Consider the following 26059-nt stretch of genomic DNA (forward strand, 5'->3'; position numbering starts at 1 on the left):
TTATATTAACATCATATTAATACAATATTTAATTCCACTTACAAACTCACTGGAAGACAAAAATGGCAGTTATCTTGTTGATTATTAAATTAACATGCTCAATTTTGGATGTAATGACGGGGCCTGAAAATAAAAGGTATCAATATTTTATGTGAAGTCACCTGATCTGTAGATTAGAAACTGAAAATTAATCATTTCAGATTCAGAAGTGAAAAACAAAATTCACAAATGTGTCACAAACTTTTATATGTTGATACATTTTCATTATGTCCTTTATTAAGCATGATATGTTCGACAACACCTTAAGTGAACTCAGTAATAATCAGACTGTGTAACATGCCTAATATTAACACATTCAAGACAGAATTGGGATAAAACAGCTGAATTAACCTTTAGTCACCATCAGAATAGCTTACATCCACTTCATAATACACTTTCAAAGCCTTTTTCAGTCTTTTGCCATATATAGTTTTAATATTATTCAAATTATAACTTATTTTTTTCACCCATAAACTGTGTTTTACCTTTTCACTCAACAACCAAACTTCCTGTACTCAGACATGGATATATTATCTTTCATTTAACCTGTGGTGATACAGTATGTCTCAAAATGTTTATTGGCAATTTCATTTTATTTCATCAATATTATTACTTTAATCTAACCTTAGTCATTGCACACCTGTTCTCACCTCACATGTTTTTAAGGAGCAATAGTCTTAATAATCTTCATCCATGCTCTCCCCCCCACCTCTCTCTTTCTCTTACTTTCTCTCTTTTCTCTTAAATATGGAATTTTCCTCTACAAATTTAAAATATTTATTGCACCATGTAGTGTCACTTCTTTTACAGGAAATGAACCTACAGGAGGCCGAGAGATATTTTTTGTGATAATAGAATATTATTCTTTGCACTAAAATGCAAAAAGATCTGACGGAACTGAAATCTGCTGTTATTTTCAATAAAGGTTTCCTGCTTTGGAAGTTTCACTATTGTTGAGACAAAAGAGTCCAATGGAACATTGTAAAGAAAATATAGTTAATCTTTTAAACTTATTACTGGATAAATTATTCATTTATTTTACAACAGTATTTATTATCGGAGGAATACTCATTTGGATCTAAGAGCCTATCTTCCAATTTTTAATGGCTGCTAAAGCTAATCATGCCTTTTTGACAGCTAGAATGCCAAATGTGCCTATGATAGATGGTGATCAAAATGTGCTATTCCTAACAAAGGATGTCAAAACTCCAAGTTTCGTAATAAATCCCTCAGTAAACTTTCATGTTCCGATTACAACTTTAGTCTTTACAATTTTGGATGGACAGTGAAGGGTATTTGTATTCCATGCCTAATTAAGTGAATCTGTCGTGCTTCTTTAAGAGATGCTGGTGGTTCTGCAAACTGGTTTGGAGAAGCCGCTTTGGTCCACTGTGTATTTCACTGCCAGTCTGATGCAGTAGGTTGTCCCGGGCTTGAGATCGGTCACATTGTAGAAAGGGCCTTGTGTAACTCTCACTCTAATAAGCTGTTTTGGCTGCTGGCCGTTCTTCTCCTCGATCATGAGTGTATATTCAATTGCTTCCACCACAGCAGTCCACTCGATATACATGGAATCCCGATTCACTCTCACGGTCACCACTTCTGGTATTTCAAGCCCTGTGACACCAGAAGAGTGTTTTATCATGAAGGCAGCAGCCTGATTATGATATAGGGGGACTATAGTTACCTTGGTCTAAAAGGGATGACACATGAGTTGCCTTTAGTTCTCTCTTTCTGCGAGCCCCCGTGGGACCTGAGAGAAGCAATAAACATATTAAAACCATGTCTGATTAGAGGGAAATTCTTATCATGTTTTTCAGTATACAGATATACAGACGCAAATGGCTGGATCAGTTACATTAAGTCAAGGCTACAGATTGTCTTTTTTTATTTTGTTAGATGTGCAAACGTTGTAAAGACCATAGCTACAAAAATAGTTTATAGTCTATCTATAGTTGTGGATTGCAGTGAAACATTCAGCTTGTTTAAAAAGCCAAAAGGTGCCGGTGTTGCTATGGATGGATGCTGAGTTCTAACACGTGATGTGAGACCCTGGTCAGCTCTATTCAAAGTTCCCATGGCTAATCCTGGACTGGCTGCACGCTGACCTGTGATATCTCTTGTAGGGATGCTCTCTCCTGCCACGTTGCTGGCAGTCACTTCAGTGGTACCAGGGTCAAAGGGAGCCAGCTGGCAGTAGAGTTCAGTGGTGTTGCAGAGTTGAACGCGGCTCGTTCCTGACACATTGTAAACGGTGTAACGAGCAGAAAACACTGATGCATTCCAGGAGAGCACAGCAGACTCTCTGTCACCAGAGTATTTAACATTCTGTGGAGCGCAGGGGACTGTGGAAGAGGTGACAGACACAAGGTTTATTTCCATACTGCATGTGGAAAAGAAATTCCTCTTAAAGCAATAGAATGCACGTGGTTTCCTTATTTTGCAGTGGTTTATATCAATGCTTGAGAGTTCAGACGCCCATTTGTACTTTAATTTCAATAAACGATTTGTAATTTCTCATTTTCTAAAAGAGTCCAGCATAGAAAAGTATCACAAAACTCAGCATGGCATCCAATTAAATGACAAAATGTTTAAGAATAATACACCGCTTAAACAATGCTTTCATATTTATAATTACACCAATATTTTGTGCATGTCCCGAATTTAATCATTTAGTTTGAATTGAAAGGAGGGCATACAATTTGCAACCCAAGACAAAAAGACTACCGGACATGAAAGTGACACCTTTGCAATATTACTTTGCTTTTTCTTCTAAGGCCTCAACCAGTTTTATCATTAATTTGAGGTTATACTTAATTGCATAAAATGATCAGTTTAAATGCTCTCCTCTGCCAGGGTTAAACATGTGGTTGAATGTGGTGTTACCTGTGATTCCTGTAAGGACGCTGGACGGTTCGCCGACCCCAGCTGTGTTTCTAGAGCGAACCGTGAGGTTATAGGCTGTGCTGCAAGGCATTGGAAACTCAAAGTATGTGGAGGAAACCCAATATGAAGAGACCGCCATCAGAGCATGTGGGCTGTTTTGTATTTCGCCAATTATCTCTACAAGGTATTCAACATCAGGACAATTCACACGGTCCCATGATGTGAGAGCCCAGTGAGATTGGCCTATCTTCTGCATTCGGACCTTAAGAACATTTGGCGCACAAGGAGCTGAGAAGAAAATCAAGAAGATCTTAGGAAATGATTATACAAATGGAAAAATATCAGTTTCCCAACAACTTCCACACAAGTGCAGTGTCCCAAAGTGTTTTAACTATCATTTTACCATTATTTTTTACCATCCATGTCTGGCAAAGAAAATAATAAAGTAACATTCAGAGCTTCAACAGTTGTACTGGTGTTTTGCGTAATTTAATATTTACCTGCTCCGACCTCCACAGGTTCACTGAAGGAGCTGTTGCAAACATCATCAGAGGCCTCCACAGAAAAATTGTAGATTTCTCCACATTCCAGGCCTTCGATGGTGCACGAGATGTCAGTGCTATTGCAGTAGAGCATATTTCCACCCTCAGACTGGGCGCAGCCAAAGTACTCCACAGCGCCCTCGCTCACATCCCAAGATAGGGTAGCAGAGCTGGTCTCACAGTCGAGATCCACCACAAGACCCGATGGCTCACACGGCACTGTCAGGGGAAAGAGAAAGACCATATTTAAGTGAATCAAGCGGGAAACTGATGGTGGATTTCTCAATCTGAAGAGATTAAACTATTTATTTTATTTCTTCATGTTTATACCCGTTCTGAAAAGTGTAGTGCTGGGATAACTGGTGCAGTTGTCCCCGCTCGCAGTGATGCTTAAGTTGTACGACTGTCCGCATTGCAGGTGAGCCAGGGTGCAGTTGTTCACAGAGGTGTTGCAGACTGCAGAGTGCCCATCTACTCCTGTAGCTGTCAGCTGGTAAGATGTCGCCACTGGCGAGTTTCCCCATGTCACAATAGCTCCGTTGTCCTCACACAGTGGTACAGCTGTTATATTGTCTGGGATGCAGGGCACTAAAGAGAAAACAAAACATCTCTATTTAGATACCCTACGTTGCGATTTTCTGGTCTGTTACAAATGTAAACGCAGGTTCAGTGTGGTATTCATATAAAATAAACAATTCTTTATCAGAGTTTTGGGCTAAATTATTTCATAGCATGTGATGCCGCACAAATACCTGTTTTAATCTTCTTTGGCGGGCTTCTCATGCTGCTGCACTTATCGGATGAAGTAGAGACTATGATGCTGTAAAGCATTCCACAGCGGATATTGTGGAGTTCACACGATGTGGACGAGCTGTTGCAGGAGATGAGGGATTGGTCGTGACCCTCAGCAGTCACCACGTAGAGGGGCGTGTTCTCCGACAGCTCCCATTCTACCAAAATTGTGTTACTGTTGCACTGTGACGCTACATTGATGGATGTTAGAGCACAAGGACCTATAGAAGGAAATTAATTTAAATGCACCTTTTATTTATACATATACCACGTTCAAATGGACAATAATCATTCGTTCTGGTGAGCCTTTAAAATGGTGCAATACCAACTTGAGAGAGTTTAGTCAGGTACCTGTCTCAATCTCAAAGCTGGTGTTGTGATTACTGTGACAGTGTGTGTTGACAGCAGTGATGTAGAAGGTGTAGACTGTCCCACATTTCAGATCAGGTACACTGCAGGGGGAGGAGGTGCTTGCACAGCTGGAATTATGACCTCCAACCTCTTGGGCGAGGACAGTGTAACTGAGAGCTCCATCTGAGGCGTCCCAGGTCACCCAGGCAGAGTTTGACACACAGTCCAGGTGTCCATTGGCGTTGGTGGGCACACACGGAGCTGTGAAAGGAAAAGCATAAAAACAAATGCCACATAAAGCAGCACATCAATTTGCAACAGCTATGTTCAGTTTGCATGTGAAAAGAAAAAGTTCACCAGTGAATATTCACCTGAGGACATCTCTACTATGGTGCTGGGCTGGCTCTCACATCCTTCTCTTACAGACACCACGGTCACATTGTAGTTCTGTCCACACGGGAGATTTTCTATGGTGCAGGCTGTGCCGCTGGAGTTACAGTGGTGTCGAGCACCAGTGTTGCTTGCTACAATGACTTGGAAGTCCTGAGCATCTGGGTTTCTGGACCAGGACACGACCATGGAAGCATCACTGCACTGTGAAATAACATCCACATCCTGTGGTGTGCAAGGAGCTGATAAAGAGAGAGGAGGTAAAAAGTTGCTTCAATTTCCAAAAAAACAACTGTAGCTGAATATCATTAGCTGTTTAATTTTTTACTTTCTGTATAATGTACATCGTAATGTACATAATATAAGAGTCTTTTTTATTTTTTTATTTTAGTACTATTCTGTATTGTACACCAAGGGCTACCGCTGTAACGTGTAATTTCCCCGATGTGGGATCAATAAAGTTTTTTATCCTTATCTATATCCTTTATGGTGTCTATTATTTATTTTTATTAATATTTACAATTAAAATTCTGTAACAAAAGTCCAATAACAACTACATTAAAATGTAGACGGAATAAAACAATAGGTGCGATTACTGTTTTTAGGTTTCAGATTTAATTAAGTGATTGGATAAGTGACTCCAGATATTCCACCATCTCTAACAATAAATGATACTGTTATTTCTTGGATGCCTCTTTTTTACCATTACCTGTGCGCACATATGCCTTGTCGCTCTCCACACTGGAACAGAACTCATCAAGGCCAAACACGCTTATGTTGTAGTACCGTCCACACAGCAGATCAGTCAGATCACAGCGGGTCGCAGTGTTGTTGCATTCGATCTGGTGGCTTCCATCCTCTGTGACACCTACGACACGATATGACTGTGCTCCACTGGATCTCTCCCAGGTGACTGCAGCAGAGTTTAAGTGGCACTGCAGAGAAGCCTGGACGTTGGTTGGCCTGCATGGCACTGGGAGAACCAAAGTCAACAGATATGAAGTGAAATATTAGAGGATAAGAGTCTTAATAACTGGGTTTGAACTGAGTCCTGGTATGAACTTGGTTTAATATATCTAATATACAAACCTGACTGTAAGGTCTGAGGGGCATGGCTGCTGTCACACTGCCCATCTTGGGCTGTCACTGTCAGGTTATACATTTGGCCACAGTGCAAGCTGGGAAGTTTACAGCTGGCTGTGGTGCTGTTACACAAGGTCTCATGACCATTGGGCCCAGAAGCTTGCACCACATAGGAGGACACACCATCTGCTTCTTCCCACGACACAAGGCCGGTGTCATTAGAGCACACCATCTGTGCTGCCACCTGCTGTGGTACACATGGCACTGGAGGAAGACAAGTAGAATTAGAGTTGGATATTCAGGATAAATAGAAAAAGAAAATGAAATGATCGCTAAATGTTGATTCTACCTGTGTTCAGCTCCACAACAGAGCTTTCAGCACTGCTACACATCCCATCTAAAGCACTAACAGTGATGGAGTAGTTAAGGCCACACAACAAATCATTGAAGAGACATGTTGTATGACTGCTGTTGCATGTAGAAGCATAGCCTCCGTTGCCCTGGGCGATGGTCTGGTAAGATGACGCCCCTTTACTTGACTCCCAAGAGACGGACACAGCACCAGAGTCACAAAGCACCTGAGCTTCCACCTGCTGCGGTACACAGGGCACTGCACAAGCACGACAACAACTGTGAGGTTTGAGTTGGCTTAATGACGAAAACATACTGCTTAAAATAATCACAGATGGCCAAACTGAAATGTCTGTGTCATTAACCTCAGTCCTGCTATCAAGGGTCATCATTTGAAATCTCTCATCCTTACCTGCTTTGAGCTGGGCCACAGCACTCTCCGAGACATTACACACACTGTTAGCTGCAATCACGGTGATGTTGTACGTGGCGCCACATGAGAGTTCTGTGAGGGGGCACGACTGCGTGGCTGTCTCACAACCAGAACGGTGCTCTTCCCCCTCGAAGGCTTGCACAATGTAAAAATCAGCTCCGCTTCTGGCCTGCCAGTCCACCCAGGCTGTGTTAGTAACACAATCAAGCACGGGTCTGACACTTTCAGGAGGACAAGGCACTGAAGGAGGACAGTTAGAGGTCTCATTTAGGAAAAGTTCAAAATATTGTTGCCTTACTAAAAGAATAACTGCATATTATTTTTCTCAGTATGCAGTTATAATAGGTGATAATAAGAACTATTAATATATTAATTTACATGTTTTAACCACTCACCAGACTCTACTTGCAAACTGGTGCTTGGTGCGCTGCTGCACACCTCATTTGTGGCCACAGCACTCACATTATATGTCTGGCCACACTGCAGGTTCAACAGCTCACAGTTGGTGACGTTGGAGCTGCAGGTAGCAACATGGCCATTCATGGAATAAGCTGTTGCAGTGTAGTTAAGGGCATTCTCAGAGTTGGTCCAGTCTAAGAGGGCGGAGTTGGTAAAGCAGTCCAGAACCACTGAGTTGAGGACAGGCTTGCATGGAACTAAGAGATGGGAAGAAAAGAGGATATCACATTAACAGTTAACACACATTAGTGGCCTGATAGTCAAATATAATAACTAAAATCAACTACACTCAAGTAGTTTTTGTTCTACCTGACTGGAAACTTTTGGCTGGGCTCGGTAAACTTGAGCAGATATTATCCTGTGCCACGACCTGTACCATGTAGGAGTGACCACAGGTCAGGTTTGTCAAAGTACACGTTAGAGCTGTAGTCTCACACAGGGATGTGGATCCCTGTGTGCTCAGAGCCGAGGCTTTGTAAGACAAGGCTCCATCACTGGCACTCCAGGTGACATTAGCCTCATTTTTAGAGCAGTCTATCACCACAGTCACGTCAGTAGGAACACAAGGAACTGAAAATACAAGCGAGACAGAGAGAAAGAAAGGTTTAAACTTTCATTTTACAGCACCAGGATTCCTGAGGAAGTGCAAATGTAATCTGGGCATCTAACCTGACTGCAGTGAGTCTGCCTCGCTGATCTCAGAGTTACATTTCTCATTTGAGGCGACAACAGTCACTGAGTAGTTCTGTCCACATAGAAGACTTGGCATCCCACACTGGTTGCTGTCAGACCAGCAGCTCATGGACTGTCCATCTTGTTGTGTCACTTGGGCAGTATAGAACTCCGACCCAGCCGAGACGGTCCAGGACACCACAGCGATGTTTGAGAGGCAGTTCATGAAGCTAGAGATGGCAGTGGGTGGGCAGGGCTCTAAGGGAGGTAACAAAAAAACAACAGGTCAACTGACTTTTATAACTTGTGCTTTTTATGAAGGGCAGTAATTTGTGCTCTCGTTTATCTTAGCATTGGACGAGTGATTAAAAAAAAAAACTATTTAAAAACCAGTGTTTTCAATGTACCTGAATTAAGTTGTGAGGGCTGACTGGGGCGACTTGTGCACTCAGAATCTCCAGCTTGAACGGACAGGAAGTACTCCTGACCACATATGAACTCAGAAAAAAAGCTCCAGGTGTCATTGGTGACGAGCTGCATTTTGTGGCCACTGATGCTCTCTGCTGTCACAATATAAAACTCAGCAGTTTCAGTGGCATTCCAAGTCAGTGATCCCACCTTAAAACAGATTGGATATTATATTAATTGCAGCTTATTTCATAATATACCTCACCCTAACCCTTTCCAAGCCACAGCCCTTTATAGAAATGGGATTGAACAAATTCAAGTTAGAGTGCAGACATGATTTGTTACAAATAAACGTTCACCTTTGTCGTGCAGTTCAGAGAAGATGTCAGGTTCTGGGGAATACAAGGTGCTTCAAACAAAAGAGAGAAGTTTCACAGTGAGCATTTCCCAATTTTGCATTATTGGTGGGAACGTTGATGTACAGTATCAAAACTTCACCCATTCTTAACGAGGTGCTGTTGCTTGGCATGCTGCTGCACAGGTAGTCATTGGCAACAACATGGATGGTGTACACCTCGCCGCAGTGCAGGTCATCCCAGGTGCAGTTGGTGGTGCTTGTGGTGCACATGTGGATGTGGCCATCCTGTCCTACTGCAAAGGCTACGTAGGAATCAGCTCCGTCGCTACTGGCCCAGCTAACCGAGCCGAGATTGTTCTCGCAGTGAGAGAAACTCTGCACGTGCTGAGGTATGCAGGGGCCTGTCTTGAATTCTTCAGGCAGACTCACTACGCTGTCACATTGGCTGTCTTGTGCTCTGACAGTGAAGGTAAACAACTGTCCACAGGGCAGTTCGAGCTCGACCATTGTCTCATTGGTTTGAAAAGATGTGACGTATCCAAGATTTCCCCTGGCTATTATTGTGTAGATTAATGCTCCATCAGCTGCAGACCAATCCAAGACCAATGTCTCATTGTCACATGACCCACTCACTGTGAGGCCAGTGGGCTGACAGGGCTCTGGAAGATGAGTTTGACAGGGAAAGGTTCGGAGGTGATCATTTTATACCCAAATTGTGTATATTTATGTTGATGAATATGGATGTTTAACTGCATTATACAGTAAATACATCATCCAAAGAGATGGATAATGATTTAATTTGTTAATCAATAATAGGGGAGAGATTTTTTACAATAAAACACATTTTTTTTGTTGCTAAATTAGTTAGTTTGACTGGAGACTATCCCATTTGCTTTGTGAAAGGTATGAATAGACACAGGACGGGTTACTAACCCATCACAGGGCACAATATCTAACATGCCCTTGCTCTTTTCTTGGGATAATTAAAACTATGGATTAGTTGACTCTGGATAGAAGGTTGAATTCAAACAACATACCTGTCTGAATCTCCACTGTGCTGCTGACTTCACTGTAGCACATGTTGTTGTAAGCAGAAACAGAAAACTCATAAGTTTTTCCACACTGTAAATTGGAGAAGTTGCATGTCGAGTTGGTTGAATTGCATTGCTGAATCTCTCCCATGTTGCATGTGGCAGTAGTCACATAGAGCTCCACTCCCTCCACTTCTTCCCAGTGCAAGTTAGCAGTACGCGTTCCACATTGCAGGTCAACTCCGACATGCATAGGTTTGCATGGCCCTAGTGAAGAACAGTATTTAGCCAGAGAAATTGAAAAATGCAAATAGAAACATTTTAATAAGAAAATTTACAAGCAACAATCGTATTCAGACTCACATGTTCCAAAGCTGACATTTGTCTGTGCCGTTCTCTGGCAGTGGGCGTTGATGGCTGTCAGGCTGACGTTATAGACCTGACCACACTGAAGCTCCGTCACATTACACTGATTCTCATTAGTCTCACAGGAAACCCGGTGGCCATTCTCTCCGACGGCACTCACAAGGTAGGACTCTGCCCCTTTGACTGAACTCCATGACACCTCAGCTGAGTTGTTGTAGCAGTCCAAACTAGCTGCCAAGCTTTCAGCCATGCATGGAGCTGCAGAGTGAAATTTGAGCAGAAGCGGACACACAATGACCTTCTACTAGGCTCCTTTAAAATACACTGTCCAAGTGTAATGGTCATTTATTTGCTCCAAAAATATTTAGGAATACTATGAAGAATTTATTTATTGTGGGTGAGAGGTAAAGGCCTAAGAAGTTAATAAATCTGTGAATATTACCTGAGACCAGCAGAACAGTCGAAGAACTGCTACTGTTGAAGACCTCTCCAATGGCAATGACATTGGTGTAATAAGTGACTCCACAGTTGAGGCCTTCGACATTGCAGAAGGTGTCATTAGTGTAGCAGGAGAGAGAGTGGCCGTTGCGCCCGGCAAGAGTGACCACGTATTCTACTGCACCAAAGCTTGCCTCCCATATCACTGTTCCCATATTGTGCTGACACTGCACATTGGTTTGCACGTTTCGGGGTGGGCAAGGCTCTAAGAGGCAGGAAGAGGGAAAAGAGAAACATTGTCTGATAAGAAAAAAATTGTCTGTAATATCTGGATATCTGCAAATTTGAAATGTATCAGTTCGTCCATGTATTTGTATTAATCTATCACAAAGTTTGAATCACTCAGGTATTAACCTGACAGTCTATACTTCACAACTGAAGGCACACTTAACAGGAAGTACCCGATTGTAAGATATAAAAAGTCCATGTAGTCCTCTTCTTTCAAATGCAGAAAGATAAAAATAGAATCTTCCATGTAGCTGTTTTCTCACCTGTTTCAATCGTGACAGATTCAGTCGAGGTGGACACGCCCTGGCACACGTGATTATGTGCGGTGACATTGATGGTGTACATCTGGCCACAGACCATGTTATTCATAGCACAGTAAGTGTCGTTGGTGGTGCACGAGACCATCAGGCCCTGCTGTGTCACCCCCTCCACAGTGTAGTACTCAGCACCAAGGGAGCGGTCCCACAACACCTGGCCAATGTTCAGGCTGTACTGTGTTGTGATGTGCTCAGGGATGCATGGCTCTGAAAAACACAGATCAGTCTATCATACTGCAGAAACAACTAACAACGAACACCTAATATACAAAACAAACAATTGATGCCATGAAGATTTGCAATATGAGAATAAGCATATTGTCAATGTGAATAAAATGGCACTGTAAGTTGTGATATCTATAAGAAATCCCTTAAAGGATACAGATTTATGGTGGAGTACAAATAAATATTACTGCACCTAGAATTGAAGAAGTGGTGATAATAAAAGAAACAGTGCACCGTGGAACAGATTGCAGTTTAAACAAATATTTTGTTACCGGTGAGCAGTTGCCCTGTCATGTGGGCAATGCTGCTGCAGGTGTCTCCAATAGCTCTGAGCGACACAGAGTAGCTCTGGCCACACAGCATTCCTTCCAGGTCACAGTTAGCAATGCTGGTCTCACAGGTGACGTTGTGGCCTGATGCAGATGTGGCCACAGCTTCATACCTCAGTGCTCCATCACTGGGGTACCACTCCAGCATGGCAGTCAGTGTGTAGCAGTCCATCACTGCCTTGATATTGCTCACATTGCAGGGAACTGAGAGGGCAATAAGACGGTTATTCTATTCTAAAATTCAGGTTAGCGGTTATCTTCTATTTTTTTTAAGCACGCTATGTCGTTTTAGCAGGATTGGTTTCTTCTTCATTTTCTGTCAGGGGATGATGTGCCCTACCTGAAGGTGTGTCAACTTCAGGAGTGGGCGGGCTTTCACAGTATCCATCTGAGGAGACCACAGAGGTGTGGTAGATCTGGCCACATGCAATGCCCATCACACTGCAGGAACCCTCTGTTGTGCCCTGGCAGGTTGTGGTCTGACCATAACTGTCCAGCACTGTTGCAGTGTAGGAGTCAGCTCCGGGGCTTTCAGGCCAGGACACAATCAAGGACTTGGTCTCGCAGTCCACCTCAGTAGAGATGTTTGCAGGGGTGCAGGGTGCTGGTGGGGGAGATAAATGAGAAGCTGTGTCTGGCCCATCTAAACACTTTAAATAGTGACCATGATGCGCTGAAGCTGCATTAAATGAGTTTCGGAGATAATCTCTGTTGTAGCATCACGAAATTTCCATATATTTTCTATTTAAGATTAAAAATTCAACCATACAACCCTTCTATATATTAATTACGATGACCCAGATAGTGGTGCTAACTTTAACATGGAGCTAAAAGAGGGGCTGGTGACTGCACATACCTGTCTTGATTGTGATGCTGTTGCTGGGTTTGCTCTTGCAGTCACTGTGCTCTGCCAACGCGGTGGTCGTGTAATGCCGTCCACAGAGCAGACCTGTCAGGTCACACCCGATTTCCCTAGAAATGCACTCGTCCTTGTGGCCATCAGAACTGACAGCGGTCACTGTGAAAAGTTGTCCCAGTACCTGGCCATAGTTCCAGGATGTGGAGGCCACATTGTCACTGCAGCTCAGATTGGCCGTGAGGTTCTGAGGAATGCACGGTGCTGTAGAGGGAGATTTAGAATTTTGAAAGTTTAATTAAGTATCAGGGACTCAAAAAGTATTTTCCATATTTGCTAAAATGGGAATGCCTGGGCATAATATAGAGCATACCTGTCCTCATGATTTCTGCTGCACTCTGGGAGCTGTTACACGTTCGTCCCTCAGCTGTAACAAGCAGGATGAACATTTCTCCACAGGGGAGATCTGAGATGTGGCAGCTGGTGTCTGCTGTGGTACAACAGGTGGTGTTTCCATTGATCTGCTCCAGTGTTGCTGTGTAGGTTACAGCACCGGGAATGACTGACCAGGAGATGCTTGCTGTGTGGTTGTCACACCACACGGATTTCTCGATGTCCTCAGGAGGACATGGAGCTGAGGAAGGAAAATGAGGAATAACATGACCATAACTTAATGATAATCACTTTTGTACGGCTCAAGTTTTTATGTTTAGATTTGAACTGTTCTGATCAATTTGTTTGTCAGCAGAAGAGCTGATGTGGTTGTAAAATATGGACCTTCTGTCTTCTCTCTATTTTAATGTACCTGTTTCCACTGTGACGGCATTGCTGGGTGCACTGGAACACTGCTGGTCGGCAGCTTTGAGAGTGAAGGTGAGGTTTTTGCTGCATGCCAGTGGTGGCAAACTACAAACCCCGTCTGCTGTGAAGTTACACTCATACATCTGGCTGTTGCCTAGACTGTCTGTTGCCATGACAACATAGTCCTGAGCACCATCTGACTCCTCATACATCACCCAAGCTGAGTTTGCTAAGCAGTCGATCTCCACATTTGATAGGTGAGGTATACATGGAACTGGAGGAATATTGGAAAGAGGTAGAAATAGTAAAACAATGATTACCTTTACTGGTTTATTTAAAATCCCTTTTGGAAACTTATAGGTGAATAGAATTGTATTTGAACTCTTCCTTGCCTGTTGTGATCACTTTTGTGGGACTGTCTCTGCCCACACATCCGTTCCTGGATGGTGTGATGGAGACGTTGTACATCGTCCCACATGAAAGTGTGATGAGGTCACAGCTGCTGGTTGTGCCACTGCAGTTGTGTTGGTGCCCTGCGGCATCAACCGCTGAGACCGTGTGCACAACCTCTGGTGAGCTTTCATTCCAGGATACAGATGCAACGCCAGTGTTGCAGTCCATGGAGGTAAGGAAGTCAGTCAATGGACACGGAGCTACAGAAGATAAATTCAGGTGAAAGTGTGAGATAAAGAATAAATGTCTGGAATGTGGTGTAATAATTCTGAACTTAACATACCTGCACTTATCTGTTGTGCAGGGCTGTAGGAGCTGTTGCAGGCTTCATCTTCGGCCAACACTTTGATAGTGTAGGTATGACCACACAGCATGTTGTCGACAGTGCAGTGACGCTTATCTGTCTTGCAGATGCTGACATCACCCGTGCTGCTCACTACGGAGGCGTGAAACTGAACCACATGACCTGTCGACTGCCAGGTAACATTGAGCACACCGTCCAGGCAGTCAAGGCTGTTCTGTATGTCCTGCGGCACACAGGGAGCTGGAAGTGCACGGAGAGTGGTCAGAGAAATCCTCCTATTGGTTCAAGCACCTGTTAAGGCTCTTTAGGAGCAATTACAGTTGTAAGGAATGAAAGCAAAATTTGTTCTACCTGTTTGAATCACTTCAATGTTGCTCTTGGCTCCAATGCATTTTTCATCAAAACCAGCAACATACACTTGATACTGCTGTCCGCAGAGCAGACCGGTAATCTGGCAACTGGTGCTGCTGGTGTTACAGGACCACCGGCGGCCATCTACATTCTCTGCTACCGCAGTGTAGGAGACGGAGCCCTGTGAGGCCTGCCATGACACTGAGATGTTGTTCGAGTCACAAGAAGAGTCAACCCTCAGCTGGGTTGGGGCGCAGGGAGCTGTAGACAATAAAACATGCAACATTTTATTTAAAAATATAATTGATCTCTATCATGTACTTTATTCAGATAGTACTGATTCCCAACATTGATCATCATATATGCTTACCTGTGTTGAGTCTGCTCCAGTCATTAGCAGGACTGGGACAGTTCTGTCCCTGTCCAGTGACGGTTACCCTGTAGCTCTCTCCACATTGCAGATTACTGATATTGCAAGAGGAGTTGCTGGTTGAGCAGGACTGTACATGTGTGAAGGAAAAAGCACTGGCAGAGGCGTTGTAGTAGAGGATGCCACTGCCGGGTGTCCAGGATGCCACAGCTGTGTTTGTGTCACACTCCAGTGAAGTCTTCAGAGCACTGTGGGGACAGGGACCTGCACAGAGCGACATCAATCCCAAAAATATCAGCTGAAGTTTGGGAAATACAGATGTGTACGATCTTAAATCAGTTTTTGCTTTGATTTCATTATTGACTCTTTTTTTGTTCAGTGTCTCCTTCAAAAAAATAACAAATGTCATTTGTCTTTACCTGTAGTCGCATTGATGGACTCACTCATCAAACTGACGCAGGAGTCGTGACGAGCCACCACAGTAATGTTGTAGTCCTGGCCACATGCCAGATTACGGAAATCACAGTTGGTGTCGGTGTTGTTGCATTCATCATTGTAACCGAGGCTACCCCTGGCATACACGGTATAGGATGTGGCCCCACGCGCCCCATCCCATGTTACTACAGTAATGCCCGTCTGACAGTCCACTTGTGCCGTGAGGTGGCTGACAACACATGGAGCTGGTGGACAGAGGTGGAATATTTCAGCTCAGGTTTCAGTGACATTGTTGGAGCCTCGTAACTACAACTAGAGTATGGTGATAACAGCTTTATACCTGTGCTTAAGCTTCCTGAAATAACAGGCTCGCTGCTACATGTGTTTGTGTGGCTGACCACGTTGATGACATATGTTTCTCCGCAGGTCAGCTGGTCAAAGGTGCAGTTAGAGCTGCTTGAGTTGCAGGTGGTGATCGCTCCCCTGCTGTTCACCGCTGACACCACCTGGGTCTGATCTGGTCCTACATTTTCCCAGGTCACCAAGGCTGTATTGGTTTTGCACTCCAGGTTCACCTGGACTGTTTCTGGCTTGCAGGGGGCTGAGGAAGAAGGGAGGAACAGGCACGAGGACAGTACATGTATGTTAGTATATTTAGGTACAATGTCTCCACCTAGTGGACACTCGCAAATACTACGAGCTTCACGCACCCAGGTACTAAAACCAAAGGAAACGCAGTTACCTGACTGCAAACTGTAGTCTGACCCCTCGATGCTGCCACAATTGACTGAAGATGTAACCACAACAATGCTGTAAGTGAGGCCACACCGTAGGCTCTGGATGGTGCAGTTTGTGCCGGTGGTGTTACAGCTTTCACGAGTGCTGTCACTGCCAATGGCGAGGGCGGCATAGGTGTCAGTTTGGCTTACACTCCCCCTCCACTGCACTGCCAAGGAGTTGACATTACAGTCCAGGTCTGCTACCACTCTGTCAGGCAGACAGGGAGCTGAAGGGGAAAAGGGTCCAAGAGGAAAACAAAGCTTTATTAAAGCAAATTTTAAAAGTGTAAATCAATAGTCCAGACAACCGCGCTGGATTTATACCCGAGTCAAACGTTAAGGATGGTCCTGTGCTGCTGTTGCATGCTGATGTGGAGGCAACCAAGGCTGCTGTGTAACGGTGCCCACAGTCAAGCTTTGCTGAGCAGGTTGTTGTGTTGGAGGAACAGGAAGCTACATGGCCATGGGTACCAGTCATTGTAGCGGTGTAGGAGACAGAATTGACACTTGGCGCCCAGTTCAGGATTCCCAAATTAGTGCCGCAGTCTGCTTTGGCAGTTAGGTTTGTTGGGGGACATGGAGCTGGCAGATAGAAAAAAAAATAGTTGCATTTTACGTCAAGGCAAAATAATACACATGAGTTGGAGTTCAATAAAAGTAAATGAACCCAATAATGTTAATGCATTTTTTTCTATTTGATTTCCCTACAGTGATAAAAGCAGCCTAAACAAACGTTCATGTTGAACCATATCTTAAACATATCATAAAGGGAGAGGGCTAAAATAAATAGCACACAATACATACATCTATATCGAGAGCAAAATAATGCTCTAACTGAGCATTTGATAATGATCCATCTGTCTTCATTTCAACACTAATATACAGGCTACCAACCTGTCTCCGTCTGTACTGGTTGGCTGAATACGCTGGTGCACTCTGCATCGCTGGCAGCCACCGTGAATGTGTACGTCTCGCCACACTGGAGCCCTGTGAGCACGTGTGATGGCTGTGCTGTGGAGTGGTTGCCACTGGTCCCACCATCTCCATTAAAGTTGACCGTATAGATGACACCACTCTCTGGACTCTGGTCCCAGGTAACTGTGATGTCATTATTGCCGCAGTTTGTAACTCCAGTCAAGTTGGTTGGTGGGCAAATGACTAAGAGCAAAGAACAAAGGTTGTCAAAAGGTTGGACATCAATCTAATCATATCTGGTCTCATGAATCTACATAAATGTTCTCTGACCTGACTGGAATGTAAAAGGTAAGCTTGGTCCACTCGTGCAGCCTCTCTCAACAGTGGCTACTGTGACAACAGTCGTTTCGCCACAGTGGAGGTCTGTAAGGGAGCAGCCTGTTCCATTTGAGGCGCAGGTGTGATTGTTCTGGTCCACGCCAGAAGATACCGCAGTGGCCACATACTGATCTGCTTGTCCTGCAGCACTCCAGGTCACATGACCTACATTACCAGCACACTGCAGGGACACATGCACATTGGTTGGAGGGCAGGGTCCTGGAGGGCAAAGGAAAGGCAAAACAGTATTATTAATAAAATATTCCCAAAATATTCCTACTAAAATCTTAATTATTCAAACTTTACATTACCCGCATTGTACAAAAGTGGGTAGCTGTCAAAGCCCTTGCAGTCATCAGAGAAGGGGGTGACGATGATGGTGTATGACTGCCCGCAATGCATGCTGGGTAGATGACAGTTTGTGTCATTTGTGGTGCACTGCTTTACATCACCATTGGTGCTATTTGCCATCACTTTGTAGAAAATGGCACCAGAACTGTTCTGCCAGCTCAGCGCTGCAGTGTTATTGTCACACACCAGGGAGGCACTGACATTGGCAGGAGCACAGGGGGCTGATGGGGAAAAAAAATTAAAGACAATGTTTGCAATTTCTTTTTCTTTTTTTTTGTAGCATCACAGCAATGTTAATTAACCCATGTCAGAACTATGTGGTGAGGAACAATCTAGCTTAAAAATAAAACCTATATCAACAATCAAATATGTAGATTTAGACCGAATTACTACCATAACATCTCCAATGTTTTTGGTAGAAGTTATACATCTGGGAGCTGTTCATTACACAACCTTCATGAGTTCACCTGTTGTCATTTGTGTTGTGCCAGGCACACTGCTGTTACAGTGTTGAGCTACACTTGTGACTTCCACATCATATGTGCGACCACAGAGCAGCGAGGGCAGGACACACTGAGTCTGGTTGGTGCTGCAGGAGGCCACGTGGTCCCCTGAATGGATGTGAGCGTAGAAACTCCTTCTTCCGAGTGTTTCCTGCCAGCTCAGGGAGGCGACGCCAGTCTCACAACTGTATGTGTGGCTCACATTTGCAGGGGTGCATGGTGCTGTGTGACAGAAATACTTCATATTATATTTGGTCAAGTATTAAAGAATACAAGGAAGCTCATTATTTAACCAATAATGCAATATGTTGCTTTCTCCACATAACATTAATATTAAAATATGATTATGCTATACTGGCAAACCTGTAACAATGATATATGCAGAGCTGGGTTTGCTCAAACACTGGACTCCTTGTGCGAAAGCCTGGATGCTGTAGGTGTGTCCACACTCTAGTCCACTCAGGACACAGCTGGTGTTGGTGGAGGAGCTGCAGGATGCTGTGTGTCCAAGACTGGAGGTGGCATTGACTGTGACGCCTACAGCAAACTCATCCTTAACCCAAGTTACCAAGGCATGATTGGAGACACAATCCAGGGAGTGATTCTGGATTACGGGAGCACAAGGAGCTTGGGAGGGTAAAATAAAAGAATGATTTGGGTCATGCTTTGACAGTTACAAGGGTCACAACACAACAGCTAAGTGACAATAATGAACATATTCGGGGATTAGCCAATGCATTTTGTAAATGACACCTCGCTAAGATAGCATGCGAGGTGTCTTTACTCGGTATCAACTCACCTGTTGTCACATTTGTTCTAGCGAGTAAAGAACTGTTGCATTTCCCGTCTCCAGCCAGGACAGTCACAGTGTAGTTCTCTCCACACTGCAGGTGGATTAATTCACAGGAAGTGCCAGTAGAATTACAAGAGTCCATGTGTCCATTGGCCTCAGCCAGTACTGAGTAATAATTTGCTCCTGCGCCAGCTCCCCATGTGACTGTCACGATGCCAGAGAGGCACTGCAGGGCGGCTACAACGTTTGTTGGGTCACAGGGTGCTGGAGAGACATTTAACTGATTAATAAAATCCAACATATGAGGGGCTTGCTTTTTACAAGGCTACTAAGGTCGGGGTTTACCTGTTCTTGTTGAGATGACAGAACTCTCAGCACTGTTACATCCATCACTCACGGCCATTACGCTCAACATGTACGTCTGAGCACACTGCAGACCAGTGAAAAGACAACTTTGGTTTCCTGATGGGCAGGAAGAAGAGAAATCTCCTGTTCCCTTCAAGGTGGCAACGTAGGAGGCAGCCCCGGCAGCTGGATCCCAGGACGCCTGCAAGATGTTAGTGGAACATTCCACAACACCCTGGACGTTCGCAGGAACACAAGGCACTGAGAAAGAGATTATGTGGTTGAAAAGAGGGCAGAAAGTCCAGTTAACAATGTCACAGTACAGTTAAATTATGGTTAACTGTTTAGGGGTCAAATGAAACACGCACCAGAATGAACTATCTCAGGGACACTGCTTGGTCCCTCACATGTGTTGCTGACAGCTTTAACAGTCACAGAGTACTGCTCTCCACACTTTAGGTTAGTCGTTGCACAAGTTGCATCCTCTGTTGTGCAGTGAACTCTGGTTCCATTTCTGGTCAAGGCGGTGGCACTGTAGTTCACAGGCATGGCTCCAGGCACCCAGCTCGTGGTGAGTATGTTGGTGGTACAGTTCAGGGAGCTCTGCACATTTTGAACGGCACATGGGGCTAGAACAGGGGGTAAAAAGAACAAATGTTCAGGGATAGTGCATTTAGTGCCATAAAACTAACCCAATTCAGGGGTATGAAACAAAGATGAAAACCTATGCCTATGCCGTTCCCTCTCACCAGTTTTAAGCCTGACCGGCTCACTGTCGGGACTCTGACAGTCACCAGCAGAGGAAGACACAGTGAATGTGTACTCTTTGTCACACTGTAGGCCATGGAGTAGACAACCCAGGTTGATTCCAGCATCGCAGAGCACGGTGTGACCCTCGCTGTTCACTGCCTTGCCAGTGTAGGACAATGCATTAGGGCTGATGCTCCAGGATAATGTGGCAGAGTTATTTGCACAAATCATTGAGACATTGAGCTGAGACGGAGGGCAGGGTGCTGTATAAACACACAGATGGAATTAGTCGGACCTAAATCCCTGACAGAACGCTGTTTTTAATTCCTTCCCTACCTGTTTGGAGTGTCACTGCTGCACTCTCATTACTGGAGCAGTTGCCTTTCAAGGCAGCGACTCCAACGCTATAAACCTGGCTGCACATCAGGCCCTCCAACCTGCACGTTGTCTCATTGGAAGTGCACAGCAGGTGCCCGCCATCTTTGTCTTTTGCAGTGGCTTGATACGACAGGGCACCACGGCTTGCTTGCCAAGTCACTTCTGCAAAATTGTGGCTGCAGTTACCCCTAACAACCACATTGGTGGGCACGCATGGCGCTGAGGGAGAGACATGAGTTTAGCACATCTGAAGAAATGGTTAACAGGTACATTTATGGTCGAAGCAGTTGGCAGTGCTCTCTTACTTTGCATGACAGGCAATTCTGTGGGTTGACTGACACAGGTGCCGTTGAAGGACATCACCGTCAAAGAGTAATCCACTCCACATTCCAGTGAGCTGATCCGCAGTGCGGGCTCCGTGGTGTTGTAGGATGCATGGCTGTTGCTGTGTGAGATTACTGCCATGTAACGCTCTGCTCTAGTTGAGGTATTCAAGCCGAGGGTCAATATGTGCGACTTGCAGTCCAAGTCAACCTTCACGTTGGGCCCACAAGGAACTGGAATGAAAGAGAGGATCTAAAAAAAATGGATTCAAAAGACTTTACACTGACACGAACAGGAGAATCGTATCCTGCTACCTGACTCCATATAAATGGGCTTAGAAGGCATGCTGGGACATATTCCATCATGGTGGCTGACGGTGACAGTGTACAGCTGGCCGCATTTCAGGTTGGGTACGCTGCAGCTGGTGTTGATGGAGCTGCAGCTGAGAAGTCCTTGATCTTCATCCGTGATGATGGCAGTGTATGAGTTCACGTCAAGCTGGCCACGCCACGAAATAAGAGCCTCATTGGCTGCACAGTCCAGAGAGGCAACGACCTCATCTGGCGGGCACGGAGCTGAAATGAACCAAAGGGCCAATTCAACAGCTGAAACACTACTGGACACATATTAAAATGTTAATATAAAATTTGAAAGACAGGGTTACATTTCCCTCGTTTCACAGAAATAACAGAAAAGAAAGAGAAAGAGATACCTGTTTCTATGGTGACCGTCTCACTTGAAGAGCTGTTGCACATGAAGTTGGAAGCAATAACATAAGCTGTGTAGTTGGTGCTGCACCGCAGGCCCTCGATCTTACAGCTCAGATCCATGGAGTTGCAGCTGTGAATGACGCCATTGCTGTCTCTGGCCATGGCAACGTAGAAAATTGCGCTGCCACCACTCCACGCCACCGTGATAGCATCCGCTCCACATTCCTTCACAGCTGATACGTTATAAGGAGCACAGGGCACTGCAGGGGAGGGGGATTTAAACTTTTAGTTCTGGGTGACCAGATTCAGACACTTTTGACTGGCTGTCCTGAGGAGAAAATATGATTGTTGATTGTTTCATGAACAGTGTTGTGAATGTTCTTCACCTGTCTCCGCCACAGGCCCCAGGGTCCTGGGGCTGCTACATTCATCATCAAACGCCGTGATGTAAACTGTAAGGTAATCGCCACAGTGGGTGCCCTCTATGGCACAGCTGTTTGACATTGAGCTGCAGTTGTAGCTGTTCCGTCCCTTGTTGCCGTAAGCCTCCAGAGTGTAGCGTAAGGCCCCCTCAGCGAGGTCCCACTTGCTTAGTAGAACATCAGACCTGCAGTCAGCTGAAGTCTGAAGATTCTTTGGAATACACGGTGCTGGAGACATGCAGAAATGATGATCAATTAGATATTTTATGATTTTAACAACAGACAAAAGAACACCCATCTTATGCAAAGTCACCTGGGTAAAGGTCTTATTATATATTTATATATTCTACTGCCTAAGATCTATAATTGTCGTACCTGTACGAATGTCCACAGAAGAGCTGACCTGACTTTTGCACTGTCCTGTGATGGAATAAACTGTAAAGTGGTAATGCCGTCCACAAAGTGTGTGTGTGAAATAGCAGGAGTTGTCTTCAGTCAGGCACTCCTGGACGACTCCCTGGATGCAGACATGGCAAATGTTAAATTACATTTTTAAGATACCTCTGTGTTAAACCTAATTAACATTTAACTAGTAGTCAAATATTGACTGATTCAGATTAACAGAAAGACTTAAAAAACAGAAGTCACAAGATCTTCTGATTAGGTGGCAGGTGGTTGGCTTCATATATCTTTAAAAAAAGGTTTTGTATGATGGAAATTGCTGTTGAAGGCATTGATTCTTTGCTAAAGTACCTGAGAGTCCACTGCTTTGGCATTATAATAGTCGGTATTATTGGTGTGTTCCCAGGAAAATACAATTACTTCACTGGAGCAATCTCGCAACAACTCAAGTTTCTTCGGTGGGCAGGGAACTGAGAGAAACAAACACAATGATGAAGTAAACAAACAAGCAAATTAGGTTACAGAAAATGTCAGCATCAAAGGGTGAGTGTTTCAAATCCGGCTTCAGGTTAAAACGCCCTGATACAGAAGATTACACGGGCCTATTTTCATTGGATTGAGTTTCAGGTGTAGCATAAACGCTGGCCCCTCTCATCCACCTGAACAAAATACAATGAGACTCCTGCAACCAAACTCAATGGGAGACCCAGTTTTCTGAGTGAATACCTTTGATCCCAAACATGTGTGAAACAGTGTGATCCACATAAACGACTTCTTTCCAGATGACCCCAAACTGATTTGACCTTGCACATTGATTTCAAAGATTGTTTCCACCCTCTATATGCATCTCACTTTGTTAGCTCCACAACCTTTTTTCAGTTTTTCAACAGACTAAAACCTCTTACCTTTTGTGGGAATTGTTTAAAGACTGAAAATATAAAATATACAGGAAAATACAGGGAAAATAAATTAGCCGGAGTTAAAATGTATGTGCACTGACATAAAATCCACCACAGGAACTTCCTAGCACACTCAAAAACATGTATTTCAGTCTACGAGGAGTCTTTTCAATTTAATGTGACAGAATCACAATTTTAGCTTTTATTTTATTCAGTTCAGCCTATTCAGTGTTTGTATCTGCCTTATTCTCTACAGATAAATGAATATTACAATGACGCCTGTACAAGGATTAAATGGCTGCATGTAACAATTACTGGAAAGGTTATATTCGGAATCAGTGTCATTCTAGTCACGGAAATTTAGCGGTGCACAATGTGGGCACAAGGGTGGGGTTGACTGGCTCCTGCAGAATAGAAAGCAATGGGAGGTGAACGGATTAACAGCCTCTGAAACACAGGCGCTGGGGCGGAGGCACTGTAAAAATGGGCATCAGCCAATTACTGAATAGACAATAAGTCAAGCAAGTTAGTTTTCTGGTGGGTTAGTTGCTCATTCATTTGTTGGTAAAATTTTATGTTTGGATTTGTGATCAAATGTTTCACTCAACTCAAAATAGCAATAAAATAGACAACCATTCATCAAGCGGTGCCGAGCTTCTCTTAACAACGATGTTGTGATATTTGTTAGTATCCGTTCACATCCATATTTAGGATTTTTGGTCTCACCTGTCTGAAATGTAGCAGAGGTGGTGTTTATCATATTAGTGCAGCTCGCTGACATGGGTATCACATGGACCACGTAGCTCTGGCCACAGGTCAGCCCACTGATCTGACAGCTGGTGCTCTGGCTCGTGCATGTTAGCTGAGTGCCGTTGTCCCCCATCGCAAAAGCTTTATAAGACTCGGCTCCGAACACGGCTGACCAAGACACCATGCCGGAGTGGGTGGTGCAGGTGTAGTCCACGGAAACCGATGACACCGGCATCAACTCTGCACACACATAAAGACACATTATTACAGTCATCGGAATATGTAATTCATATCGAATGTGTCATCAGCTCCAGCTAATTTTCTGCTGATTCTGAAACAGTCAGTCCTGCATACCTCATATCTAACATAATTAATGGTGCTTAGAGAATTAAGCTTCACTCTCCATTCATGGCTTTAGATCTTGTGACTAACTAAAAGCAACAAGTAGGTTGTTGGGACATTTGAATCCTTACAGCCCCTGAGGATTATATTCTACATATCTGAAAGGGATGCCTTAGAGAGAATAGCTGACCTAGATACTAATCAGCTTTGTGGCAGTAATTCAGTGAACTCACTGTTGGTGGTGTAGGTGTAGTCTGTGGGCTCGCTCAACATCAGGAAATTGTTGAATGAGGACACTGATATCAGATAAGTGGAACATGGGAGGATGCCTTGAACACTGAGATGAGTGTCTGAGACGTTGTACAGCGAAGGTTGCCTGGTGGGGTCATCGATCACCCGGACTTTGACCTGGTACATCAGAACATCCTGCACCGGCTCCCAGGTCACCCTCACAGCACTCCAGCCGGTCTGTGTTACGCTGATGTTCACTGGCGGCTCTATCACTGCAGACAGAGATAAGGCCCAACCCGACGCCTCAGGGACACATAGCGAGCCGAAAAATCATGTTCCAAATTGTCTAAAAAGTAAAGCATCACTCACAGGTGGTGATGGTCTTCACTTTGCTCTGGCTGCCCACACCGCCGCTGTTTGCCGTATAGACGTAGCAGTCGTAGTTGGTGGAGGGCTGCAGGTTTTTCACCACTGCGCTGGTGTTGGTGAGGGTCATATTGAGTGTCTGTCTGCTGGCCTGAGATTTCACCAGCAGGTGGTAAAATTCTGCTGAGGGGATTCTACTCCACTGGATCATGATGGATGTGCTGGAAATTGCCCATCCGTTTGTTATCTGTGACGTGTCAGGAACTGGGTGATGAGAGCAGAGAAATCATTTAAAGGCTTTAAAGTAATAGTCTCTTTATATTGCTGCATGCAATCCCATATTATAAATGATATATAGATTATACCAACTTGCTATGGCTCATGTAATTTATGAGGATGAAAATGTCAAGATTAATGGTACATAAAAGTGTGTTATGTAGGATTTTCCTCACCTGTGGTTGCCACGTCTGTGTCCATGCACACCACAAAGTAGAACTGAAAGACCTTGAGCGTCACGCTGTATTGAGTCCCAGGTCTCAGACCCTTGACATCTCTCTCTGTCTGGGATGAAGGCAGCGTCACCACAACTGGTGCAATGTTTGTGTTGTTTCTCACTCGAAGGTCCAAAAAGTAGTTTGTTGCCCCGGCGTAATTTTCCCATTTTACTAAAATCGACGAGGGCCCGGAGGGTTTTGCTGACAAGATGTTACAGGCTGCATGAGATGGAAACACAATCAACCTCTTGTTTGTTTAAACTTTAAGTATTCTCTAAAAGAAGGTCCTGGACTCACCTTCTGCACCCCAAGGTATCTGCAATTAACAAACAAATATGCCAATTATAATTGTTTTCTATAAATGAATGTGGATATTGTTGAGCTTTGTATCCAAAGATTAACACATGAATTACAAAATTAGCACCTTTACCTGAATCAGAGATGCCAATGCTAAAGAAAAGCCCACAGCTCCCAACAATCCCATCTTTGGTTTGGAGTGCAAGATTCCAATTAGGTTAGTATACAAGGAACCCAGAGACAAACATTGTCCTGGATTCTTCTGACGTTTAGTCCAATAAACCAATCCCAGAATGGGGCCG

General features: G+C 44.2%; 1 protein-coding gene across 1 annotated transcript; it reads right to left on the bottom strand.

The window, feature by feature from the left end:
* Positions 1–252: 252 nt before the first annotated feature.
* Positions 253–25944, bottom strand: fndc7b (fibronectin type III domain containing 7b). Its single transcript, XM_029828402.1, has 55 exons — positions 25891–25944; positions 25758–25776; positions 25419–25661; positions 24970–25230; positions 24603–24872; positions 24004–24267; positions 22730–22848; positions 22352–22493; positions 21941–22204; positions 21557–21814; positions 21159–21419; positions 20826–21077; positions 20580–20739; positions 20142–20335; positions 19800–20021; positions 19445–19653; positions 18618–18807; positions 17712–17972; positions 17353–17619; positions 17002–17265; positions 16071–16334; positions 15669–15929; positions 15313–15573; positions 14894–15157; positions 14524–14784; positions 14152–14412; positions 13808–14068; positions 13420–13689; positions 12988–13248; positions 12615–12878; positions 12099–12362; positions 11702–11962; positions 11151–11411; positions 10604–10864; positions 10159–10419; positions 9802–10062; positions 8905–9348; positions 8766–8815; positions 8406–8616; positions 7996–8256; positions 7636–7896; positions 7263–7523; positions 6847–7107; positions 6433–6693; positions 6090–6347; positions 5710–5973; positions 4982–5242; positions 4611–4871; positions 4220–4480; positions 3798–4055; positions 3426–3686; positions 2926–3213; positions 2148–2384; positions 1727–1792; positions 253–1656 (listed from the first exon to the last, which is right to left on the bottom strand). The coding sequence occupies exons 1-55, from the start codon at positions 25942–25944 to the stop codon at positions 1376–1378; spliced, it is 13077 nt and encodes a 4358-aa protein (XP_029684262.1). The 3' UTR covers positions 253–1375.
* Between the last annotated feature and the right edge of the window lie 115 nt (positions 25945–26059).

Source organism: Takifugu rubripes, chromosome 20, assembly GCF_901000725.2.
Source record: "Takifugu rubripes chromosome 20, fTakRub1.2, whole genome shotgun sequence".
Taxonomy (NCBI): Eukaryota; Metazoa; Chordata; class Actinopteri; order Tetraodontiformes; family Tetraodontidae; genus Takifugu; species Takifugu rubripes.

Excerpts from the sequence above, each read along its gene's own strand:
- fndc7b (XM_029828402.1), bottom strand. The coding sequence starts at position 25,944 with ATGGGATTGTTGGGAGCTGTGGGCTTTTCTTTAGCATTGGCATCTCTG. Across the intron at positions 17,973-18,617 it reads TGCATATATCATTGTTACAG|CCCCCTGTGCTCCTGCCAAT; the intron begins GTTTGCCAGTAT and ends TTTCCCCATCAG. Across the intron at positions 17,266-17,352 it reads ACCTTTTACATTCCAGTCAG|TCATTTGCCCACCAACCAAC; the intron begins GTCAGAGAACAT and ends CTTTGCTCTTAG.